The 23,416-nt window shown below is 43.0% G+C and overlaps 1 protein-coding gene across 1 annotated transcript in view; it reads right to left on the bottom strand.

The window, feature by feature from the left end:
• Window positions 1-23,416, bottom strand: part of CYP20A1 (cytochrome P450 family 20 subfamily A member 1) — a 252,235-nt gene that overhangs the window by 118,767 nt on the left and 110,052 nt on the right. Inside the window, exon 7 of the mRNA XM_078680270.1 lies at window positions 13,571-13,686. Within this exon, the coding sequence (XP_078536396.1) occupies window positions 13,571-13,686 (116 nt within the window). The remainder of the gene's footprint in view (window positions 1-13,570; window positions 13,687-23,416) is intronic.

Raw genomic sequence — 23,416 nt, 5'->3', positions numbered from 1 at the left:
GAGTGTTCTGAGACACTCGATTGGCTGACTAAGCATATTTGACCAATCAGGCCGGTAGCTTGTTTTCCAAAGGAACATTGCCAGCAGTTAATCAGCTAAAACAAAACATAATTGATCTTGTCCTAAAAATGACACTTTCTGGTTTACTTTAAATGGCCATTATGTGTTCCTGACATTCACCTCATTCAGCCACTGTGCCATTCAATCAAAGTGGTTGTTTCAGTTCTGGCCAAAGACCCTCCAGATTATTGGAATACTCTGTGAAGAAAACCTCTTTGTTGTATAAGTGTTATCGTTATCCATATGTATGCCTCTAAAACCAAAAAAGTGGACGCATCGGTGTTGAACTCAGGCAAACAAACAACAAATCTCAATTGTGAATTGTGTGAATTGGGAGATTCAGAAATAGACAAATGAAAAGGACTCATCCAAGCATACATAAGTGAATCTCATTACAGAAGAGAGAAACGAGAGAGGTTCATTCTACCGCTTTACAATTGCACATGGGTTACGGTATTGTCACCTGGGCGCGTGTTGAAAGAAGCTACACACACCTTAACTGCAGACACAGCCCCAATTCTCCCCCACTTATGCCTTCTTACACACCACATCTTTCCATATTATAGTTCAAAGGCTAAAACTCACTTTGTTGATCGTGTGTACAACAACACAAATGTGGTTCCCAACGGTGCAACAGTACACAGAACCATTACACAGATTCACATGATTTGTCATTTCAGGATTCCAAAACATCCTTTCAAGTTGTAATTTGATTAGGATCTCCACATGATTGGCTCCTTCGAACAGGACATCTATAACCTATCTTTTAAAATCCAGTTTCTCCAAAAGCAAGAAAAACTTGATACAGCAACCTCATTTTGAGCAAGGTGTTGGGGATTGCTCCCTCTCAATCTGAGGAAGACGTTGGCACTGAGAACTATTGTCACAGTTCAGATATTTTGTTTTCTCTAGTCCACGACCTTCATACTCATCAAGCAATCAAAGATGTAATAGCACACAGGTATTACAGATCACCTTTGCTAAAACTTCTATTTGCCAAGTAGGGAAAGGGTGCGAAAGGTGAAGGGGGTATATGTAGTGAAGTCAGAGCTAGGAGGTTCACACAAGACCAAGTGCATGTTTATATATATCACTTGCAAGAAGAGAGGGATATGGAAATTCATTACCATTTGAATGACAAAATCCTTAAAAGTGTTTTTTCCATTGATGATCTGGGTGGAAATCTGTAGCAAAAAGACCTTTTACCATCTAAACCAGGTATTTGGTAGTAAAAATCCTAATTAGGGGCTCTCGGTCTTTGACATATATGTGCAACAAATGTTTTGTAAGCAATATTGTCCAAATTCAGCAGTCTAAAAGTATACAATCAACATGCACACTGCATGGAGTCTTTTTGCATGGGAAGGCGTTCATTCAAGTTTGGTAGTCTCCTTAAACCCCATTAAATAAGATGATACAGGTGGTTGAGATCTACGGCAACAGAGATTTGACAGTTTTCAATGTAGAGCGTGAGGTAGACTTATGTAGAGATATACCGCTCAGAATCCCCTTTCTAGTTGGGTTAAAGGAGGCATGATTGTGGAGTAACATATAATCCTTTTAAAATATACTTTCTGAAGACAAATCCAGGTGTTTCAGCCTTAATTACTGTGCCATAACATTGCAGAGAACCATTTTCTGAATCTACTGAGAAGCCAAGACAGTAAATGGTTTAAAAGGTTTTAATTGAAGAGGGGAACATCTTTTGTTGCAATTTCTAGTTTCTGTGCATAGTTCTAGCAAAAATAAACATTGAAGGATGGTGTTCATCAATCAGTACCTACAAGAGGACCTGGCTTGGCACTTCAGGCTTGACTCTTCCAAATGTAACAGGACACTGATTTGCATGGGACAGGTCTCTGTCTGGAGAGGCATAGTGGGTGAAAAACAATGGTTTGAAATGTGCCCTTTGTAATCATCAGTGGCTGACATTAATGCAAGCATTCAACTCATCACCTTTTTTGCCTTCCTCAGTGCCAAATGTAGCGCTGCTCTGAGAACGTTTTGTTGAACTAGTAGTTTTCTTTGATAATTTCTTTCAACGCTGGGTAGCATGTTGTAGACTGGTCTCTCATCTTTTGGAAATACAGGCCAGGGGGTACATCAATCTCTTCTCAGCCCCGGAGAACAGTATGGCATAAAGTCTTGTCATGAGCCTGCTCCTTACTAGTTTTCTAGGTTCCAGACAATTGAAGATAAGGGATTTTGTGCACCAAACAAGGCAGATTCTTTTCTTCCTTTTTCTTTTCATGCTTTACTGCAACTTTATCTTTCCTTTCCTGGTGGGTCATAAATAGCATGGTTCAGTAAGTTTTCTTCCAGCATCCAAGATGAGTAGATGTTTTCTGCATAAAAAAGTGTTCATAAAATTGGTATATCGGTGCCAAGTACTACTTTTTTTGACAAGTGAAGAAGAGTATGTATGGACAACGGAAAACACTCAACAGCTCTATTTAAAAGGATGTTGGTAATGGGGTAGGTCTTAGTATTGCCGAAATGTACTATGATTGGATTGCTGAGCTCTCTTCCAAATGCTTAAAGAATTCAGGACTTGACAGTTTGCAAACACCCTCTAACCCATCGGTTTCCAACCTTTTCTCGTCGTAAGAGCTACTTATGCGCAGTGAAAATCTTCCAGAACTATTAATAATATTAGGGGTGTAAATTATGACCACACCAGACAAGATTACATTAGTGGTGACGACACTCAAGCAGTGATTACATCATTGACTCGGACAGGTTACCAGCACTAATGTAAAAAAGGCTTTATCAATGTGTCATGCCTCTACATGGATAATACATACAAGTCAAAGCCTGGAACCAATGTAATTAATCTACCCAACGCCACATGATTTAGAAAGTATATGTGCATGCTAAATGGTATATTGACACTTAAATAATATTTGTTTGTCGTTAGACAATAGTTGGAATGCTTGTATTGGAAATTAAACTGAAATTCAGCCAATTTTTCTGTAAACACCAGTTTATGAGTCTAGAAAACACACACATTTTCATCTCAATTCACGCTTTTCAATGTTGGTATATTATTCATTATTTTAAGCAGGAAAAAGCTTCTAATTTAATAATATGGGCTGCATACTGGAGAACTACTTAAGGTAATTGGAGAGCTACCAGCAGCTCATGAGGTACTCATCGGAGAAGCCTACTCTAACCACTAACCCTCTGGTGGGGTGGGCATAGATACTTACATTTTGGGAAAAGGGAGGTCATCGAGTGATTGCCCCCATAATGTATTTCAGTCAAGCTTACAACTTTGGCTTACCTTACCGCTGTGTTGACACATTCGAGAAATGAGCTTCCATTTCCCACAATCCCAATTTTTTTATCTTATATTTTAGGATCTACCATACCGGACAACTGTAGAGGGTTCACTTCTGGTACCCTTATATAACAAAGGGGACCACTCCAGCACTGGAAATTATCCGATGATTGCACTCCTTGATACAAGGGGAAGTGCTATGTGAGTATCCTTAACACAGAGCTGCAGAAATGGGTAGTAAAGAAGAAACAGATTCCCACAGCATAACAGGGCTGACATATTGAGGATAATCTAATTTGCATTACCCATCTGACTGAGGAGACAGTTGCGGTTAAAATCAAGCCTTATATATATGGTTTATAGATTTAAAAACCGTTTTTGACTATCTGAAGAGAGAATCTCTGGATGAAGCCAAACAACATCCCATCCTCCATTTTGAAGGCTATCAGAACGTATAAACTTAAGCCCTAGGGGAAAAGATACAAGTGAGCTCTGAGTGGTCAACAACCTTAGAAATTACAACTAATAAAGGTTTAAAACAAGGCTGCGCGTTGGCCCCGCTATTATTCAACCTCTATTTGGCAGGCTTAAAAGAACACCTAGAAATGACAAGGATATTCCCCCCAAAGGCAGCAGGGCTCAGAATCTATACGCTCCAGTATGCTGCGGATATGGTGCTTCATGATCAGGCAAGATAGGCCTACAGAGACTTTTTAATTAGTTGACCACTTAATGCGAAGCTAACAACTTAAAGATCAATGCCAGAAAGACAAAGGTGATGATTATCACTAATACACTTCTAAAACAAGGAGCATGGTTCATTCAAGGGAGTAGAATCGAGACAGTATGCACCTACAAATATTTGGAAGTGTGGCTGGATAGTAGAAGTCATATTTCTCCACACATTCTTGTGCATCAGGCAACAGCAAATTCATTGATCGGGGCATGCTGCAAACCTCAAAAGTCAATGGCGAATTCAAACTTCCTCGCCCTCTCAAGGGTGATGACCAGCAAGCTAATTCACCCAATCACATATGGGGAACAACCACTCAGAAAACAGCTGTCATATAAGCTTGACAGGGCACAAGTCACCTGTTACAGACACAAGCTCAAACACCACCAAATTTGTTTAGAATTGTGTTTGATCTTGCATAATCAGTCAAAGCATGCAAATTATTAGTCTACAGTCTAAAAGCCAAGCAAGCACAGACTGACACCCTAAAACACAAGATATGGATGGCAATACACTCTACTGAGGCCAGATGGCATCATTATTGTAAATATTCATTGATCATCTTCGAGGCACAGAAAATTTGGGCAAGTAACCTCCCAGCTGCCCAGACGTCCAAGTTGCTATTAAAACAAGCAAAACTAATATCTACGGAGTGGGATAGGCAGTTATTAAAGAGTAAGGTGCAAGGCAGACAAGCTCTAAGCACCTGGTGTACTACCATCCTACCTCTCTCAACCGCTTAGCAAGGAAAGGAAAAAGAAAAACTGACAAAATTTACATTTGGATTAATTCCCCTAAGAGCTTACTAGTATGGCCAGACGGAACATGATGACAAAAGGCAATGCAAACTTTAGGCTAGGTTAGTAGAATCTTCGATTCATATTCTCTGCATTTTGAACCATTAATTCAGTATAGCAGATTCTGTCTGTTTCCAATATTTTGATCATTAAATATGCTGGCTTGTCAAGACGCTAAACAATGTTATCTGCTCATTATTAGAAGTTGTTTTAAGGCACGATCTTACTTCTGCAACATAGGGTAGCTGAAGCATTAGTAACAGGTCAGATGACAGCCAATGTGGTCCATAAGGCACTCTTTTGGTTAAGAAAAGGACTGCTATTTCTACGTTGTGAATACGAGGCACTTGGCAGGTTACTGTTTTTTGGGAGGGATTGGCTTGCCAAACATGTGGCTAAGAAGCTATGCTGGATTTTAATCATACTGTAAAATATTCTTTTTAATCAATTCAATTTGAGGCATATGGCACTTTACAGGTTTTTATTGAAGGTTTTTAAGAAAACATAAAAGGCACAAAATACTTACATCAGATTGTAAACCATCTAAACCTTATGTTTGATTTACACATAAGGACGCTTTTAACTGTGTGGATTTATGGGCTGATTTGCTTTTACAGGGATGTGTTGCGAGCTATTGCACTATTGTACTAATTGTAATTACTTGCACAATAAAATGTATTTCTTTTCAATTGTCACAATCATAACTTTGTGTCCACATTGTAGGGTGAGTCTTTTTTCCGAGAGATCACTCTACTGGGGTCTTTATTCTTGTGGATATCTCTGGACACTGAACCTATTGGAGTTCTGACTTCTGGTATAATTACAATGGTCTGGGTCAAAGTTTGATAATGAGATTCGATAATTGGGCTTTTCCACTTTGGGTTCTTTGACCAGAGGACGGAAGCTCTACCTCCTCCATCAGAGTTGGCTTCTGGTATTTCACTCATCTTTGTTTGTCAGGTGGTAAGTGTTCCACAAACTCTTCTAACACAATATTGTCCTTCACTTTTTCAGAGGTGGTAGCTGAGCGAACCCATTCATCCACTGTGTATTTAAATCCAAAGATTAGTCATTGTGGGGTTTGTGTAAATCTGTTCAGTAGTTTTTGAGAAATTAATATATATATATATATATATATATATATATATATATATATATATTTCGCACCATCCTTTGGGTCAGTGTCCGTAAATGGAGAGAAAAGTCTGCGCTAGCGGAAACCTGGGATATATATATATATATATATATATATATATATATATATATATATATAGAGAGAGAGAGAGACATCCATATGACTTACTAAAGGGGTGGTTTGACAACTATCTACTCAATTGGGATGAGCATAAATTCCTGAAAAATAGCACACCTACAGTGCCCACCTTTTCTTTGCTCCCCAAGGTGCATAAAGATCCACTTCATCCACCAGGTCGCCCAATAGTATCCTCTAAGAATAGCCTGTTTGAGAATGTTTCAATCTATGTTGATCACTTTTTGGCAGGATATGTCAGGGATTTGACATCGTATGTGAGAGATATGAAGGACTTCTTACAGAAAATTGAGAATATACACTGGGACAAAGAGCATTGGTTGGTATGTTTAGACGTCGAAAGTCTCTACACCAACATAAGACACAGAGATGGCCTCAAGGCATGTGAAAATTTTTGAAAACCTGAAGTATTCATCTATTGGCTCACACACACGTTACTTCAAATGATAGAGATTTGTTTGATGGAAAATGTGTTCATGTTTCATGGTGTACTGTACAAGCAAATTCAAGGGACTTTGATGGGCAAATGCTTCGCCCCCAGCTATGCCAATCTTTTGGTGGGCTGGTGGGAGAAGCAGGTTCTCTGGAGTTAGTCATTTGAATATTGGACCAGCAGAGTCAATATCTGGTTAAGGTACATCGATGATGTCTTTTTTGTGTGGGAGGGCAGAATAGAAGTCCTTCAACAGTTTTTCAGTAAATTGAATCAAAATACTGTAAATCTAAAATCCACCATGCAACACAGTCAACATACAGTGGATTTCCTTGATATTAGGCTTACTATCAAGGGTATTAAGTTGGTTACAGCTGTTTAGAAACAAAAAGCAGGGAATTCTGTACTTCACTCAGCTAGTTGCTATTCCCCTAATTTTAGGTGGAGCATACCATTTAGTGAGTTCTTGCTGGCAAAAAGAAACTGTAGCTCCAAGAGTAACTGTCAAAAGAACAAGAAAGAGATGAACAGCAGATTTCGGGCACAAGGGTATCCTCTCAAAATTCTCAAAATGGGTGAGAAAAGAGCAGATTCCATTAAGAGAAGTGAAGCCCTTTACAAAGCTCCAAAAACTAAATAGACAGAGAAGGCATCCCCTATCAGACTGATCACGACGTATAACACTCAATCTGCCCAGTTTAGCAAAATCATTGAAAAGAGATGGGATATCTTGACACAGGATCACACCCTCAGGGATAGATTGGGCCAGCATCGATCGATAACTTACAGAAAGGGCCCTTCGATCAAGGATATGCTAGTCAGGAGCCACATGGAACACAGAAAGCCTAACTGGTTAGAAAGAACTAGTGGATTCCACAAATGTGGAAAATGCAAGGCCTGTAGAAACAGTGAAAATGTGAGAGAAGTCAGACTACAGAGAACCAACAGGCAGTGGATTATTAATAAGAACATAAACTGTGGAACCGACTTTGTAATTTACGTGATCACTTGCCCTAGTGGCAAGTGGTACATTGGATCCACTACCTTACATCTGAAGAAAAGGATTTTAGAGCATTGGAGAGCTATCACTAGCAAAGATCTGAGTTATAGCACCGCTAGACATTTTAGCCAGGCACACAATAGTGATTGGACCACTGCCAAATATTTCGCACTAGACTCCATCCCCAAGAATCCGAGGGGGAGTAATCAAATCCAATCCCTATGCAGGTCAGAATCTAGGTTTATCCTACAAGCTGGAAGTGTCCGACTGGAATGAACAATGATGAAGAGATGTATGTTCATCTATAATTTGAGAGTCTCCTTGATACCTTTCAAGAACTAGAGTTTTCAGTACGATATTTCAATTGTTTTTTATATGCATGTAACACTCATTACCCATCCCTAAATTTTCCTTTTTGTATCCCTTCACTGTTGAAGTTTGTGTGTACACTGTTTCTGATGGGCTTATAGGGTGGCAGAGTGCAACTAGGCAACAGTTAATGCAAGCATTTTAGGAGCCAGACCCTTAAAGTCGCAAATTTAGACTATGTAGATGGTGTTTGAGCTTATGTTTTTTACTACGAGTAACCCAGTATACACATCAATAATGTTGTTTGTTTCTTGTTCTTTTGCAGATTTACTATGTTTGACTTTGGGGTGCCGCCACTACGATTATTTTAGTAGAAGTTATGAGCACGGAGATCCAGATGTATTATTGCGACAACCGTTCTCTCCTTATTAGTTTCATCTGGGTGCTTTACCCAAAGGGACGCTATTGATTGGCTGTTTTACGAGCCCCCCACTGCTGGATCTCATTTTGTAGATCCTTTAATCAATCAGGTACTATACCTATGATGTTAATATATAGACCCTTCTGGATTAGCAGAAGATCATTGTGTAAACAGTATATATAGGGGTACTTTACCCTGTGATTTATTGCAACTATTGATGCACTTATCACTTAATGTGACATTAGCGACTCCGAGTCATGGTCTGACTCCTTTGTGTGGTTTAGCCACTGTGAATCCAGGGTACTACACCCAAGGTTTGTTGCATAGGAATAGTGATAATTTATACTGACTTCGCAGTTGCAGGCTCTTGACTATTGCCATGTTAATACCCTCGTTATATATTTTTGTATATCAGAGAGAGAGATTTGATTAGCCACAATGTGGAACTTGTACAGCACGAGATTTACTTTCTGTTATGAATATCATTGAGCACTTTCTGTCTGTATGTCACATGATTATGGTATCTATCCAATGTCTTTCCTTTATGTTGTGCGTCGTGTGTTACGCGATCCGTATAAAAAAGTGTAACCTTGTAACAAAGGTCATATGACCAAGAGCTGTTTAGCTCGAAACGCGTTGTTTGTGCCTGAAAATAAATCTATTTGCTGAACTTGGATCGGAGTGGCTCGTACTTACTGAACTGTGTACGCTTGGTGGTGGATATATATAAATATATAATATCCCATGAGACCCACAGGGATTCCTACCACAAATTAAAGAAACAATTGGTTGCAAGTGCTCGGTCCCCACCCCCCATCAGACAGCCCACCACCATGGAACTCTCAGTCTTGCGGGAGAGCAAGCAATCTAATTGTCTGGACGCAACATGAAAGAAAATGTTACAGTCGCTTTTCCAGGACACGGGGACTCGGTCCCCATGTGCTGAACTTGATTTTGCAGAGGGACCTCCCCATGGCCAACAACTTAAAAATTGCATCTTTGGCCTCATCTCAATCCTGCAGGAATCAGCATGGCCCCCAGTGTGCTTACAAAAACATTTCAAAAAATGAGGCATGTGGTCTGTTGCTGGACGGCTTAAGGCTGTGCACAGAGAGGGGTTGAACTCTCGAAGGGAGTTGGGTGCAGTGCCTGCAGACAACCTCTACCCCTTAACCCAACGCTGCGAAGGGCATGTGTGTTCGGCCGTGCGCGGTGAGGCGGTGCTAGCAAATGTATCATAATGGAATTTTACTTCAAGTTTAATTTTAAAAAAACATAGAAATTCACTGAAAAAGAAAATCGTTAAAGTGGAGTTATCTGTGAGGAGAGTAGTAAGATTTGAACTTCCCTGTTTTGTTTTTAAATGGTAGTGCTTTTTTAGTGAATTTTAAGGTTTTTTTAACCTAAGTTAAAATCTTAACTTTCCTCACTGATAGCTGCACTTTAACTTTTGTTTTAAAGTGATGAGGTAAATTTACAAAGGATGTGATGGTGACATTGGAATATAAATTTGCAAGCTTGCCCAATCACAAGGAAACGGTAAACCTTGTAGGTGAGAGGAGATGGTAAACAAATAGCAGGCAAGAAAACGGTATTTATTCCTTTCCACAGACCAGCCCACATTGGGTTAGTGCCTTCCCTGTTATGGTAGTCAGTATTCAGATGGATTATACTGGGCTTTGGAACACCCTTGCTCTGCCATCCTGCTCTGCCATCCTACTCCCCCATTATCCATGTTTGGTGGCTCTCTCCCCTTTTCCTCCTTTCCATTGCCATGGTGGCACCACGTCATAACTGTGAATGGCCTGGCCCATTCTCTCCTAAAAGGCCTCCTTGAGGGCGTTCCCCTGAGCACTGTGAGGTAGGTCCTTGTATTCAGCGACATACAAGAACGTATGTTTCCCTTCTGTTGATCTGTCCAATATTTCTGAATCCATATTTGGAAAAGTGAACAGTTTCAGAAACAAAAACTGGAGGGACAAGCCAGAAGCCATAGGGAATGTATCTAATTCTTGGACATAGCAGGCACCCAAGGTGAGTTGCATGTGTGGTTTCTTACGGCTATACTCTTTAATGTTGGAAGACATAGAATCATTGCCTTCACCATGGAAGAAATTATTTATTTACAGGTTATATATAGCGCTAGCTAGATCCGAGGGTATTACAGCGCTTTACATATAATGCGACATCGCTTGATTGAAGTACATACATATATGCAGACATAGAAAATCGTTAGGCAGTCAAGGTAGTTGTAATATGCGCACATTAGAAAAGTAAAAGTTAATGGAGTGAATAACATAGACTGCTGAAACAATCAATCGACCGCCGCAACGGTCTAGTCGGTTTGGGTGTGAGCTTTGGGAACATAACTCTGTGTGCGTGTTAAAGTATTTATGGAGCAGTAGGTATTTAAAGGTCCCGATTAAGCTTAAATACCTACTATTTTTGAAGAAAGAGACCAAAGAGTGAGTAGAGACAGTACCCTCAATATTCTGTACTAACCCCTCATTCTGATTTGGCAGGAATAAGGCAAATTACGTTTGCATCCTACGGGACAATCAGAGTCCTAAACAAAGAGAAATTTAGTGCCCACCGCACCCAAATAATTTTCCCCATTAGTGCAGTTTTACTGTGCCATAATTTAAACCGCATGTTATACCTCATTACCATCGGTGGAACTCTAAAACAGGAAGTAAAACCGAGCACCAGGGAAAAAAATGCAACATTGGAATATTACCCTGGCAATTTTTCTTCTCAGCAACACTGAGACCCTTATAGTGGGGGGCTTACTTTTCTGAGCTGTGTAAAAACCTCTGTCATACCTCATTGCTCACGCAGGCTTTTAGTGTCAATGCTCATACACTCCTCATACCAGGCATTATCTTGGTGGTGGCCTTTCAGATTGTACATGCCTATGTTGTGTTTGTCATTTGTCTCCATTTACATGAAATCGGTGTACAGCCTAGAAGGTTGGAGATTCAGTTACACAGTTGTATGAAAAACAATAAAAAAGCTTGAGAAAATACAAAAAATATTTATAAAAGGAAAATGTAATTGCTACGAAGGTGAAACTATTAAAAGTATTTTAGACTTTAGATAAAGCCCCTCAACCAACAAGAAATGACAGCAAACAATGCTACTACTATTTATGAAAACAGGGAATATTCTAGTGTATGAGAAAATGTACTTCTCGGGGTACAGAAATTTTAAATTGTAAAATAAAGTAGTGTTTAGAGATCAGGAGTGGTAGAAGAAAATCTAAGCGGACCACATTTCGGTGGTTGAATTTTTGTAAACTTTGCATTCAGATGTGCTGTGGAGAGCCTTTCTACTTGCTTGGGTCTAACCCTGGGCGTAGTTTGCGTAGTAGTGCTACTCGTAACTACGCGAAGTGCACTTTGCGCTACGTGAAGCTACGCGAACTGCGGAGTGCGGTAGGGAAAATGCTGTTCGCACTGATTGCATAGTGCCGGGCGCTTGTCCGTACTGTGCAATCATTGCAAACGGCATCTTGCACAGTGCAAGCGGTCGTTATCTGCCGCTGGAGTCGATTTGTACTCGAGCGGCAGCTTTCTCAACGCAGACTGGCAGTTTCTCATCACGAGCGGTCGCGAGCATACGCTACCACTCACAATGAGAAACCTGACCTCCCCGCATTGAGAATCTCGCCAGGTGGGTTTATTTTACACGCTCGCGATTGGAAACTTGATGTTTGCTTGCTCGCGGTCGCCAACTTGATGTTGAGGACCGCGAGAAAGCAAAAATGGTCCGCTACGCGTTTTTGCACTGTGCTACGTGCAATTTGCGTAGTAGCACAAACAACGCACGCTCCGCGGGCGTTGTACTACGCCCAAGGTTACTTGGGTTCTCAACTTATGTCAAGAAATTATATAGTCGTGTACATACATCTATGCTTAATACACAAAGCAGGGAAATGAACATTAAAGGTGAAGTTGAAAAGATGTGCAACACAGCATGCTCAGAATTAAAAGTAGGCAACCTTTTTTTGTGCTCTGTGAGTGTCTGTTGGGAGCTAAGTGAAGGCCTGTCGTAGAGGCCATGCGAGGGTCGACTGGAGGTACAGGAGGGTCTGTTGGGAGCTATGCGATGGCTTGTTCTGAAGTATTTCAATACAAGTGTCTGTTGAGGGGTGCAGGGGTCTTTAGGAGATACGGAAGGACCTGTTTGTGGCCTTGTCAGTTTGCCGCTCTATGAGGGACAGTCTGGGGCAACCTGAGTCTGCTGTTGACTATGCGAGTGCCTGCTGGACTATTGACTTTGCGAGTGCCTGCTGGACTATTGACTTTGCGAGTGCCTGCTGGACTATTGACTTTGCGAGTGCCTGCTGGACTATTGACTTTGCGAGTGCCCGCTGGACTATTAACTATGCGAGTGCCTGCTTGACTATTAACTATGCGAGTGCCTGCTGGACTATTAACTATGCGAGTGCCTGCTGGACTATTGACTTTGCGAGTGCCCGCTGGACTAGTTGAGGGCCTTTTTGTGCTTCTGAATGGGCTCCCTGTGGCACGCGCGTCTCTTCCCTCAGTCCGGTCTGGGAGCTGCAGCAGCTTGTTAGATGGTGTCTGCTTAGAAGCTATCGGAATGTCAGATCCCACCTCGCATAGCACCTTGGGGAGTTGGGGGTGGCTGCAAACCTGCATCCTTTGACAGCTCGTCCTTACGGCTGTCTCCCCACCTGACAGCTCCCCTCACCGCTGCCTCTCCGCGGACAGCTCCCCGTCACGGCTGCGATGAAGAGATGGGCCCGTGTAGCAGGCATTAGCAGCGCATCATCTGAACAGGTTGTCAGCTGCGGTGACATGAGCGCTGCTTGTCTGCGTTGTCTGACAGCCCGTTCCGGCGGGGGGCCAGCATCCGTCCATGAAACTTGCAATCAGTTAAGGGCCTGGCCCCGTCTGTTCTCTTTTGGATTTCAGCGTTACAGCTTAGTTATAAAAAAAAACACGTACCCAAAGGATGCAACTGACATCATTCGTCTTTCATTGACGAAAAATGTTTATTCCGCAAACTGACATCAAGTATTACCAAAGTAACGCCACACGGAGAAACAATGTTCACTAGAAAGCAATGCAGGTCGTCGGTAACAATGCTACGGCGGCGGGGTAGCGCCCGACCTACAAAGTTATCCAAGAGGACATGGAGCAGCTAAAATAAGACAAGGGCTAAATGGGCCTCCTAATGCATGCTGGGAATACTGCCCCTCCCCTCCCCCTCACGGCAGCCATCCGTCTGTCCGAGGTTACCTGCTTGTCGCTCAGGTTACCCTGCAGCAAGGCGTCCATGAAGATCTGTCGAGGGATGCTCTTCCCGCGCCTTTCTCTCGCCAGCTTCTTGAGGACGGACTCCATCTCCATCAGGGCTGGGAACGAGAAACACAAGAGTGGGAGTCAAGGGATTGCCACTGACACGGCCCCCCAGGGGGAGAGGGCGGCCGCCCTAGCGCTTCGACTGCTAGATACCCTGGCACAACCTCTTGGCGCAGAGATTAGCACTCACAAATCAAACATTAACAAAGAGGTGCTCTTCAAAAGAAGCAAACCGAAGGCGATACAGCTTCCAGAAATAGGATGCCCACTTTTTGTTTTCAAATAACGGTCTTTATTTAGCATTTCTAATCGGTTTTCACAGGAATGCCTATTTTAGCAGATAAGTGAACGGAGGTCTATAGTGATCTGCTTCCCATCACACACGAGGACTGAACCGCCTGGGCTGCTTGTACCAGACTCACTAATGTATGCATTGATTCATTTCATTTATAAAGTGCAAACTGCTCGAAAGCAGTGCGGAGTCTAGAGGCATGAACGTAAAATAAAACGCACATAAAAACTACATTTCCATTAACAATAATACAATATTAAACTCTTAGATAAGTAGAAATCAAAAACCTAGCATCTTAGTAAAAACATTAATCATAGACATGAAACTAGCAAAACTATCTTGAAATTTAGGCTTTCATGTTTTAAACAAATACAATCTCCTGAGGTACTGCAATGGCTTAGTAAAGTTTGATAGCGGGCCATATTTATTTTCTGACACGAGGACACATTTCTCCCACTAGTGGCGCTGAAAAGTCTCTATACATGGGTATTTTTATGTACATTAAATGACCTCTCAGAACACCATGTAAGAATCGCCTGACCCATAAGATAATCGATATCAATTGGACTAATTTTATTTAATACAAAGGAGTAATCACACATCTATAGTTTAGCTTGACATCTCCATGGGAAATCCAATTCTTTTTATCCCTAGCAGCCTAGACTCCGACCCCGTGACCAACTTGCACCAAACCTGGAACCACAGATGTGTAGCGGGGCATCTGGCATTGCGCCACATCTGCTGCAGATTGGTCAAATGGTTCAAAATCACTACGGCGAGGCGGGTATTTGCTGCCATACAAATGGGTATGTATGCTTGGACAATACATCCCGTATTGTATGCACAACACTTTGTATTCCAAGCCTGGTGTCTCAGAGAAATCATGCATCCACTCCATAAACAGGTCTTTGAACCGCTGCCAAAAAATCGAATCCCTACGGGACAAATTAATCATTAATCCTTCCAATGTTGATAAAGTGTGCCCTAGAGTTCGGCAACATTACACACCTGCCCAGATGTCCTAAGAGGTGAACAGGTATGTTACGTTAGTACATGCTAACGTGACACCCAAGTGGTTCCTCCAAAAGGGAGGAAAACAAAACAATAGTATAAGCCAGTGGGTAAACCAACTATCTTCTGAATACCCCAGCCTGGTCTGTTTAACAGATGCAGGAGAACCTGAAAGAACACAAGGCCTCTGCTCAGGACTCGCTGCTACTTACACACCAGCTCCCCGCGCCTGACCCAAGGGAGGAGTTCAATAATGTAAATGTAAATGTAAATTGATACTTGTATAGCGCACTACTTACCCTCAAGGGTCTCAAGGCGCTTGTACGAATACCGCTGTGGAACCCATCCTGGCTTTCCCTGTGAGGTGTCCACTCCTGGGCACCCCCAAGGTGGAGGCCAGGCATCCTTAGCGTTGTGGGGGCCGTTGTGGAGATTAAGCAAGCTATTGCCCAGAGTTGCAAAGTGGGACTCCATGATTGGAATAGGCACCGATGCGAGAATTATCAGGTCCGTGGAATTTTGAGCCCAAGACCCGCCGAGGCGGGGAATTGAACCCTGGTCCCGGGCTAGACCTCTGCATCACGGTCTGCCGCTCTAACCATTGATTCAGAAAAGGGGGTGGTGATGAACAGAGTGTCTGAATTAAGCAGACCACTCTTACCCAGTCCAAAGATCAGGGCTTGATCCATCACCGTTTTTTAGCTCACTGCACCATCCCAGCTCAGAACCTGGCTACATGCAAATTAGTCTGTTCCTGTCCCAGTGCATGATGGGAACAGGGCAAACCAAACTACCAAGCCAATTCTTATACTGGGAAGGAAACAAGTTACCGGGGACCGGTTTCTGGCATTTCAGCCGTCGTCGGCCCGGCTTGCTTGAATCCTGATGGTGCAATGAGCAAGGGACTCATATCTGAGTATACCCTTCCACGCTTATGGTGGACAAAATGATTCAGAAAAGGAAAGGGGGTAGTGATGAACAGAGTGTCTGAATTAAGCAGACCACTCTTACCCAGTCCAAAGATCAGGGCTTGATCCATCACCGTTTTTTAGCTCACTGCACCATCCCAGCTCAGAACCTGGCTACATGCAAATAAGTCTGTTCCTGTCCCAGTGCATGATGGGAACAGGGCAAACCAAACTACCAAGCCAATTCTTATACTGGGAAGGAAACAAGCTACCGGGGACCGGTTTCTGGCATTTCAGCAGTCGTCGGCCCGGCTTGCTTGAATCCTGATGGTGCAATGAGCAAGGGACTCACATCTGAGTATACCCTTCCACGCTTATGGTGGACAAAATGATGCACTGGGCCCATGATGCACTGGGCCAGGGACAGACTAATTTGCATATAGCCAGGTTCTGAGCTGGGATGGGGCAGTGAGCTAAATAACGGTGATGGATCAAGCCCTGATCTTTGGACTGGGTAAGAGTGGTCTGCTTAATTCAGACACTCTGTTCATCACCACCCCCTTTTCTGAATCGTTTTTGGCCACTATAGGTGTGGCAGGGTATACTCAGACATGAGTCCCTTGCTCACTGCTCCATCAGGATTCAAGCAAGCCGGGCCGACGAGGCTGAAATGCCAGAAACCGGTCCCCGGTAGCTTGTCTCCTTTCTGGTGAAGAATTGGCTTGGTAGTTTGGTCTGCCCTGTTCCCATGATGCACTGGGCCAGGGACAGACTAATTTGCATATAGCCAGGTTCTGAGCTGGGATGGGGCAGTGAGCTAAATAACGGTGATGGATCAAGCCCTGATCTTTGGACTGGGTAAGAGTGGTCTGCTTAATTCAGACACTCTGTTCATCACCACCCCCTTTTCTGAATCGCTCTAACCATTGAGCCACACTTCTCCTATAATGACCTCCCTGTCTTTGCATAAAGGCTGGGGGCGCATGCACTGCTTTCTTACTACCCCCACACAGCCAAAGTGTGGGAGGCATCGTTTAAACCCCTCTCACCCTGTCCAAAGACAGGAGGTAGAATTTCCCCCCTCCCCCACCACAGCTCAAGCGAGGGAGGGAGACTAAAGCATGCACCACTCCTCTCCTTGCCGAAGGACGAGGGAGGAATTCGGCCACACCCTGTTCAAGGGCAAAGGGGGGAGGGGTTGGGGCGGTATGAAAACAAGCATTTGCAATGGTCAATTGTATTCCTGATAGTTTGAGGTATTGGTGTTGCAAATAATGATGCAAAGCCTATACCTCATACTTTCAGTAATGCGAGACCAAGTGCATTGCAAATGATTGCATAGTGAGCCAGGAACCAGCATTGTATGTCTCAGTGCTCCCAGAGCTCCCTAGTAAGCAAGGCACCAGCATTGCATGTCTAGATGCAGTACAGCAAGCTGTTCCTAGAGGTCCCTAGTAAGCAAGCACCTGCACTGCTTGTCTAGGTGCAGCACTGCAAGCTGCTCCTAGAGGTCCATAGTGAACATCATAAACTTTGAAGATATGGTAAATCCACCCTACCCATAAAGCATTGCATGCAAGACAGTACCACAAGTATATTCAAATAGCTATGTCCATATATACACAAATAATAGGTTTGATATGTGAAATAAGAATTATTATATCAATTCCGGATTAGTTTGTATTCTATGTGGAGCTGATGAAGAGAAATGTATTAAGTTGCACTCTATGTGGAGCTGATGAAGGGAAATTTATGGAAGGTCTAATATAAATGTGCGATGTGTAGGTGCAGCACCGCAAGCTGCGCCTAGATGTCCCTAGTGAGCATCATAAAAACTTTGAAGATATGGTAAATCCACCCTACACATAATGCATTGCATGAAGACAGTACCACAGTACATTAATATATACAATTAGTAGCTTTAAATGTGACAAAATAATTATTATATTAATTCCGGATTAGGTTGTGCTCTATCTGGAGCTGATGAAGGGAAATTTATAGAAGGTCTAATATAAATGTGAGATGTGCTAGCGGGTAAAGTACTTGGTCCTAAACTTTGTTTAGGACCAAGTGAGTGTCCTGGCTGAAGCCCTTCAAGAAAATAGTAGTTATTAAGAAAAGGAGTGAGAGGTCCTGATCCCTTACTGGCCGTACAATGAGCAAAAAATGACCTTCTTGGATGATTGCCCTTAACAGGGGGAAACCCCTAAACCCCTAATGTAAAAAATGCTTGAAACTGGATTGTCAGGGCAAAGTTTATTTTCTATATTTTTTATGGAAAGATTCCAATCACACATTGGTTCATTTTGTAGTTATTTTTTATATAATGGTGTTGTCACTATCTCCTTGATAGTGAGTGAAAGAACAGCCAACGCATGTTTCACCCCTTTACATGGCCATCTGGCCTTGGGCTTCCTCAGGGCGGTTTGGATCCACATCGACGGACTGTATCGACCCAGAGAGGCATTATGCCGTAATTTAGAGAATCCTAAGGAAACCTTGACCGAGACGACCGGATTAACAATACTTAATTCTTACTCTGGTATAGTGCACATTTTGAACTGAGTAGCCTCCAGGTGCTTAAAAGGGACCATGATTGAGAGCTCTGGAGTTGAGGCTTAAGGCCTTGTGACTTTCTCACAGTGGCGGTCAGTGAATCAAAAAGGTGCTCGGAGTGCATGGTCATTCAATCCTTGGGCTCTCCCTACAGCACCCAAGGAGCAATGGTCAGGTATTCCAGTTGCAATTAGAATTCTGTGCAAATGTTTGTGAGGAAGATGTGGAGACGGGAGCGAATAATGGCATATATGTTCACAGAGTCAACATAAGAGGAGTGACTGTGACACTGAAGACCACTTCGCCTTCCGCAGGCTCAGTAATGTTTATATCACAGTCTTACAATCCCAGAATTGAAGCATTTTCAATATTATTTACAACAAAATCATCTGAAACAGCTAACAATCATTGACAATGCCAATAGCCCTAGGTGGTTTCAGGTGTGTGTCAGTTGCATTATATACCTGGACGCAACAAAAGAACGCTCAGCAAGGAAGCAAAACACAGCCTGGGTGGCACAATATGGGAATCACATTAGTACTGTATAGTTAAGCCACACCAATAATTCTATAGGCCATACCCCTTTAAGAGACTCCCCACTAGTTTCATCCCACTTACGCCTGTTCCCAATAGTGAAAAGGCCAGGGCACAGGATCAGGTGACGTTTGACCAACATCTTGGCCCTCCGAATTTTGCAGGTCACAGATGAACATGACCTGCACAATGCACATGGTGCAAGAGCGGCTGAGATATGATCTGCCCCTGATCATTCCACCATCCATGCACCTGAGCAAGGGCAGGGGGTAGGATAATATTAACTTCCTTTGGCATGGGGGACTAGAATTTATGCCACACTCCGGCTGCCATTGGGAAAGGAGGGTGGTCATCGCATAATGGCAAATAGAAAAGTGGTGAGGGGTCTCACAAAGATGCTGCGATGAGAACATAGAGGGATGCAGTGGCACGGTGAACCAGGTAGGGTAGAAACACGCAGAGAGGCTGCAGGGGTCCAGGAACACAGAGAGGAAGAGGAGGGGACACAGAAGAGCCTACACGTTGTGGGGGCACATACATAGGTTGCAGGATCATGGCACAGGCTACAGTGAGGCATAGGGAAACAGGGGGTCAGCATGGGTAAGGAATAGTGGTACACAGGAGCTGCAGTGAGGACAGGGGCACACACAGGGGCAAATGGGTTTAGGGTAGTTCGGCAAAAGACAGAGACTGGGGCAGAGGGGTACAGAGAAAGGGAGTGGGGCAGGGCAGTACAACACAGAGGGGAGGGTCAGAGAGAGGCTGCAGGTGGCTGGAGCACAACGGGGAAGTAAAGGACACACAAAGGGGATGAAGAGGGACAAGACACATACAGTGGCCTCAGTTTCTAGGAGAGGCAGCAAAGACGCACTGATATATCGAGTTGGTGGAGAGGCACACTGAGGTCAACCGCGGTTGGGGAGGGATGGGCAGTACAAAGGAGCTACAATGGGGACGGGGCACACGTAGGGGCTGCAGGTAGGCAAGAAGAAGAGTGAATATAATGAACGTGGAAGACATGTAGAGGGGCTGCAAAGTAAGTGGGTACATAGAAGGGAGGCACACACAGAGGCACATATAGAGGCTGCAGGGGTGAGGATGGAACAAAAAGGGATTAGAATGGCAACAGGGGTGCACACAAGGGAGCTGTGAGGCACCCACAGGGTTAGGGCCGTACAACACTAAGGCTGCAGGGTGGACAGGGACACTCAGAAGTGTTGGAGGGTGAATACATTTATAAAACATTTTTTTAGTATTTTTCCATTCATAATCTTTATCATCCGGTTCCAATATCAGTTAAAACATTTCAACATGGGAATTTAAGAATTATTGTTTTCATCTTATGTTTGAAACAAACCAAACTAAGAGAAAAAACAAGTAGAGCGGTCACAATTGTCATTTACATTCCTTTAGCGCCTATCCTTCCCAATTATCTGATGGATCAATCTATATGCTTCCATATCGCCACATAACCATTGGCCCTCCTGTAAGTTAAATTTGTTCCCATTTCTCAACAGCATATCTTGATAGACAACCTATCAATTAGTACATATTCCACAACTACCCCCATATAGATCAAGATCTTTGGTTTTAGTCATGTTGTGTAGTTTCCACTCACTAGTATGAACTGAAAATGTGACATTACACCGCGAGCAAATACCACGCAGTATGTTACAACGCGGACGTTACACCGCTGAAAAAAGAAAAAAAAACAGAATGTAAAGCATCGGAGCGAAGATGGAGAAAAAACTATACATCTGAAGCTAAAAGTGCTTATAAAATCAAGCTAAAAAATTACCATACCCTTTATAGAAAGGCTCGAGCTGATTATGTGTCCTCCACCATCTCAGATGCGCTAAATTGTTCCAAAACACTATTTAATATAGTGAAGGAACTTGAGGGCTCCAAAACGATAGCCATGCCACCAGACTTAAATGAGCAGCAATGCGAAACATTGGCTACTTTCTTTATACATAAGGTGGATAAAATCTATCAAGGTATTACTCCGGCACAAGATAAAGATCTCTGTTTCAATTGAACCATCGAAACCTCTTACTGCCAATAATAAATGCTCTAATGGTACTGAGCTTACTGAGACCTCCGAGAGTATCATTGATAGTTGGCCTAGATTGAATTCAGACACCTTAATAAAACTTCTTAATAATATCAAATCTGGATCCCCAAAAGATCCTTTGCCCATCTCGGGTACTTAAGCAGCTTGATTCTCAGTCACTGGATGTTATCACTGATCTTCTTAACACTTCCTTACAGGAAGAAATCATTCCATCTGATTGGAAGCATGCAAGGATACATCCACTCTTGAAAAAAGCAGGAGCCGATCCTGATCAACCTTCAAACTATCGGCCCATCTCCTTACTACCAGTGTTTCCAAAAATTCTAGAAACACATGTTCATATGAATCTAGCCCAATTTGTAACCACTCAAAATTTACTACCTCCCAGTCTATCGGGCTTCAGAGCTGTTTTTTCTACTGAAACCACCTTGTTAGGAGTCACTGAAAACATAAGCTGCCAATTGGATAGCGGAGACACAGTGGCACTTATCCTACTGGATTTAAGTGCAGCCTTTGATACGGTATCCCACACTGTATTAATAAACACTCTAAACTCCCTAGGCATCCGCGGCTCAGCTCTAAACTGGCTTATTTCGTTTCTGACTAAACGCACGTTTCAAGTATTCTCTCAGACAGCCTACTCCGACACGCATGTTTTTGCTCATCGTGTACCACAGGTCCCCTACTGTTTAATCTTTATATGAGTCCTTTAGCCAAAGTGGTAGAAAATTCCGGGCTGTCGACGTATTCCTATGCGGACGATTCCCAACTTATCTTTTCTCTCTCTTCCGTGAATACAAACGCTTCCTCTCCACTTAAAGTTGGTTTAATCAATATAGCATAATGGATGCAGAAAAACTTTCTTAAATTAAATGGTGAAAAAGCCCGAAGTGGTCATCTATGGGGTCCCCAACATTGGCCGTGCGAAATGGGTTCTCTCCCTCTACCTTCCTCCCAGGCGCGTAACTTGGGCATTATTATTGATGAATCCCTCAATATGCACCTGCAAGTATTAAAAACCTCAGCCACGTGTTTCGCCATTCTCAAATGGCTAAAAAAGATCTGTTGGATGTTGCCTGACTCCACCAAGAAAACCATAGTCAATGCCTTGATTACCTCTAGGCTTGACTATGGGAATGTGCTTTATCTGGGCTCAAATAAAGCCACAACACGTAAACTGCAGGTGGTACAAAATTCGGCAGCTAGGTTGTTATGCAAGATCCCTAGAACCACTCACACCTCCCAATATCTTCGTGACTTGCATTGGCTCAAGATTGCAAACCGAGTCAAATTTAAAACACTCTGCTTTATGCACAAAATTAAAGCAAATAGTGCTCCAAAATATTTACAATCCCTTGTCAGCCCCTATTCTCCTTCTCGTATTCTCCGCTCCTCCAAGTCAGAGAAGTTTGTCATTCCTGAAATCAAGCTTTCGCGGATGGGCGGAAGATCCTTTTCCTATCTTGGTCCCACTCTGTGGAATTCACTGCCTCTTCCACTACGAAACGAGATAGATTACATCAAATTTCGCAAAGCCTTAAAAACATGGTTATTTAACATCTAGACATTTACATCTACTCATCCCTCTCTCCGCAAGTCTGCAAAGTGCGTCGGGAAACCCTCTTTGGGTAGCTGCCGCGCATTATAAGTGCAAATAATAATAATAAAGTGTTTCCATGGAGAAACATTAGCCTGACCTGAATGGGCAAAAATGACTCCAATAGAATATGCAGGGTGGGGCTGTGAGCATCCTTTTTCACATTAGGGTCACATCCTAATTAAATGTCAAATCCTGTTTAACAGGTCTGCTGGGTATTAGATATACCACAAGGGACACTTGAAAGGTAGAGAAACAGGATGGCAACATTGTTTTGTATATCTACTGTCTGGTTTCTTGAAAACCCTACTTTTGTTCAACCATACTTCTGTCTTTGGGTTTATTGTGATTACAGTAACTGCCCCAAACTGGATTTTAGTGTTAGATATGGTAGTACACTAGGTTTATCAAAGTACACTCCTTGCCCACACTTCCCCACGCCCATGTTTAGAGTGACCGAAGACTTTGCCACCTCGGAAAAAAAAGCAAAGTGGGAACCATTGGCCTGAGAATGTTTACCCCATTGGTTAGGGCATGCCCAGGAGTCATTCCTACCCACCAGCTCATGGCAGACATACATGTGGCTTCTACTGGCATCCGCTTCAGAACACTTCTGGACCTCAGAAAGAACAGAGGAGAGCTCGACCTGCTGTGTGAGACCTGAGAGGAGCGCTAAAGGCAGAACTTGGGGAGAGGAGTTGGCCTAACGGCTAGGGCGCTCGACCTCGGACCTGGGGATCTGGGTTCGAGTCTCGGTAACGACGCCAAAACCTCCTGTGATTCTGGGCAAATCACTTCATCTCCCCGTGCC

The sequence above is a fragment of the Lissotriton helveticus genome, chromosome 3_1 (genome assembly GCF_964261635.1).
Source record: "Lissotriton helveticus chromosome 3_1, aLisHel1.1, whole genome shotgun sequence".
In the NCBI taxonomy this organism is placed as follows: Eukaryota; Metazoa; Chordata; class Amphibia; order Caudata; family Salamandridae; genus Lissotriton; species Lissotriton helveticus.
Note: the sequence above shows the minus strand (reverse complement) of the source record. Positions and strands in the feature narration are given on the sequence as shown.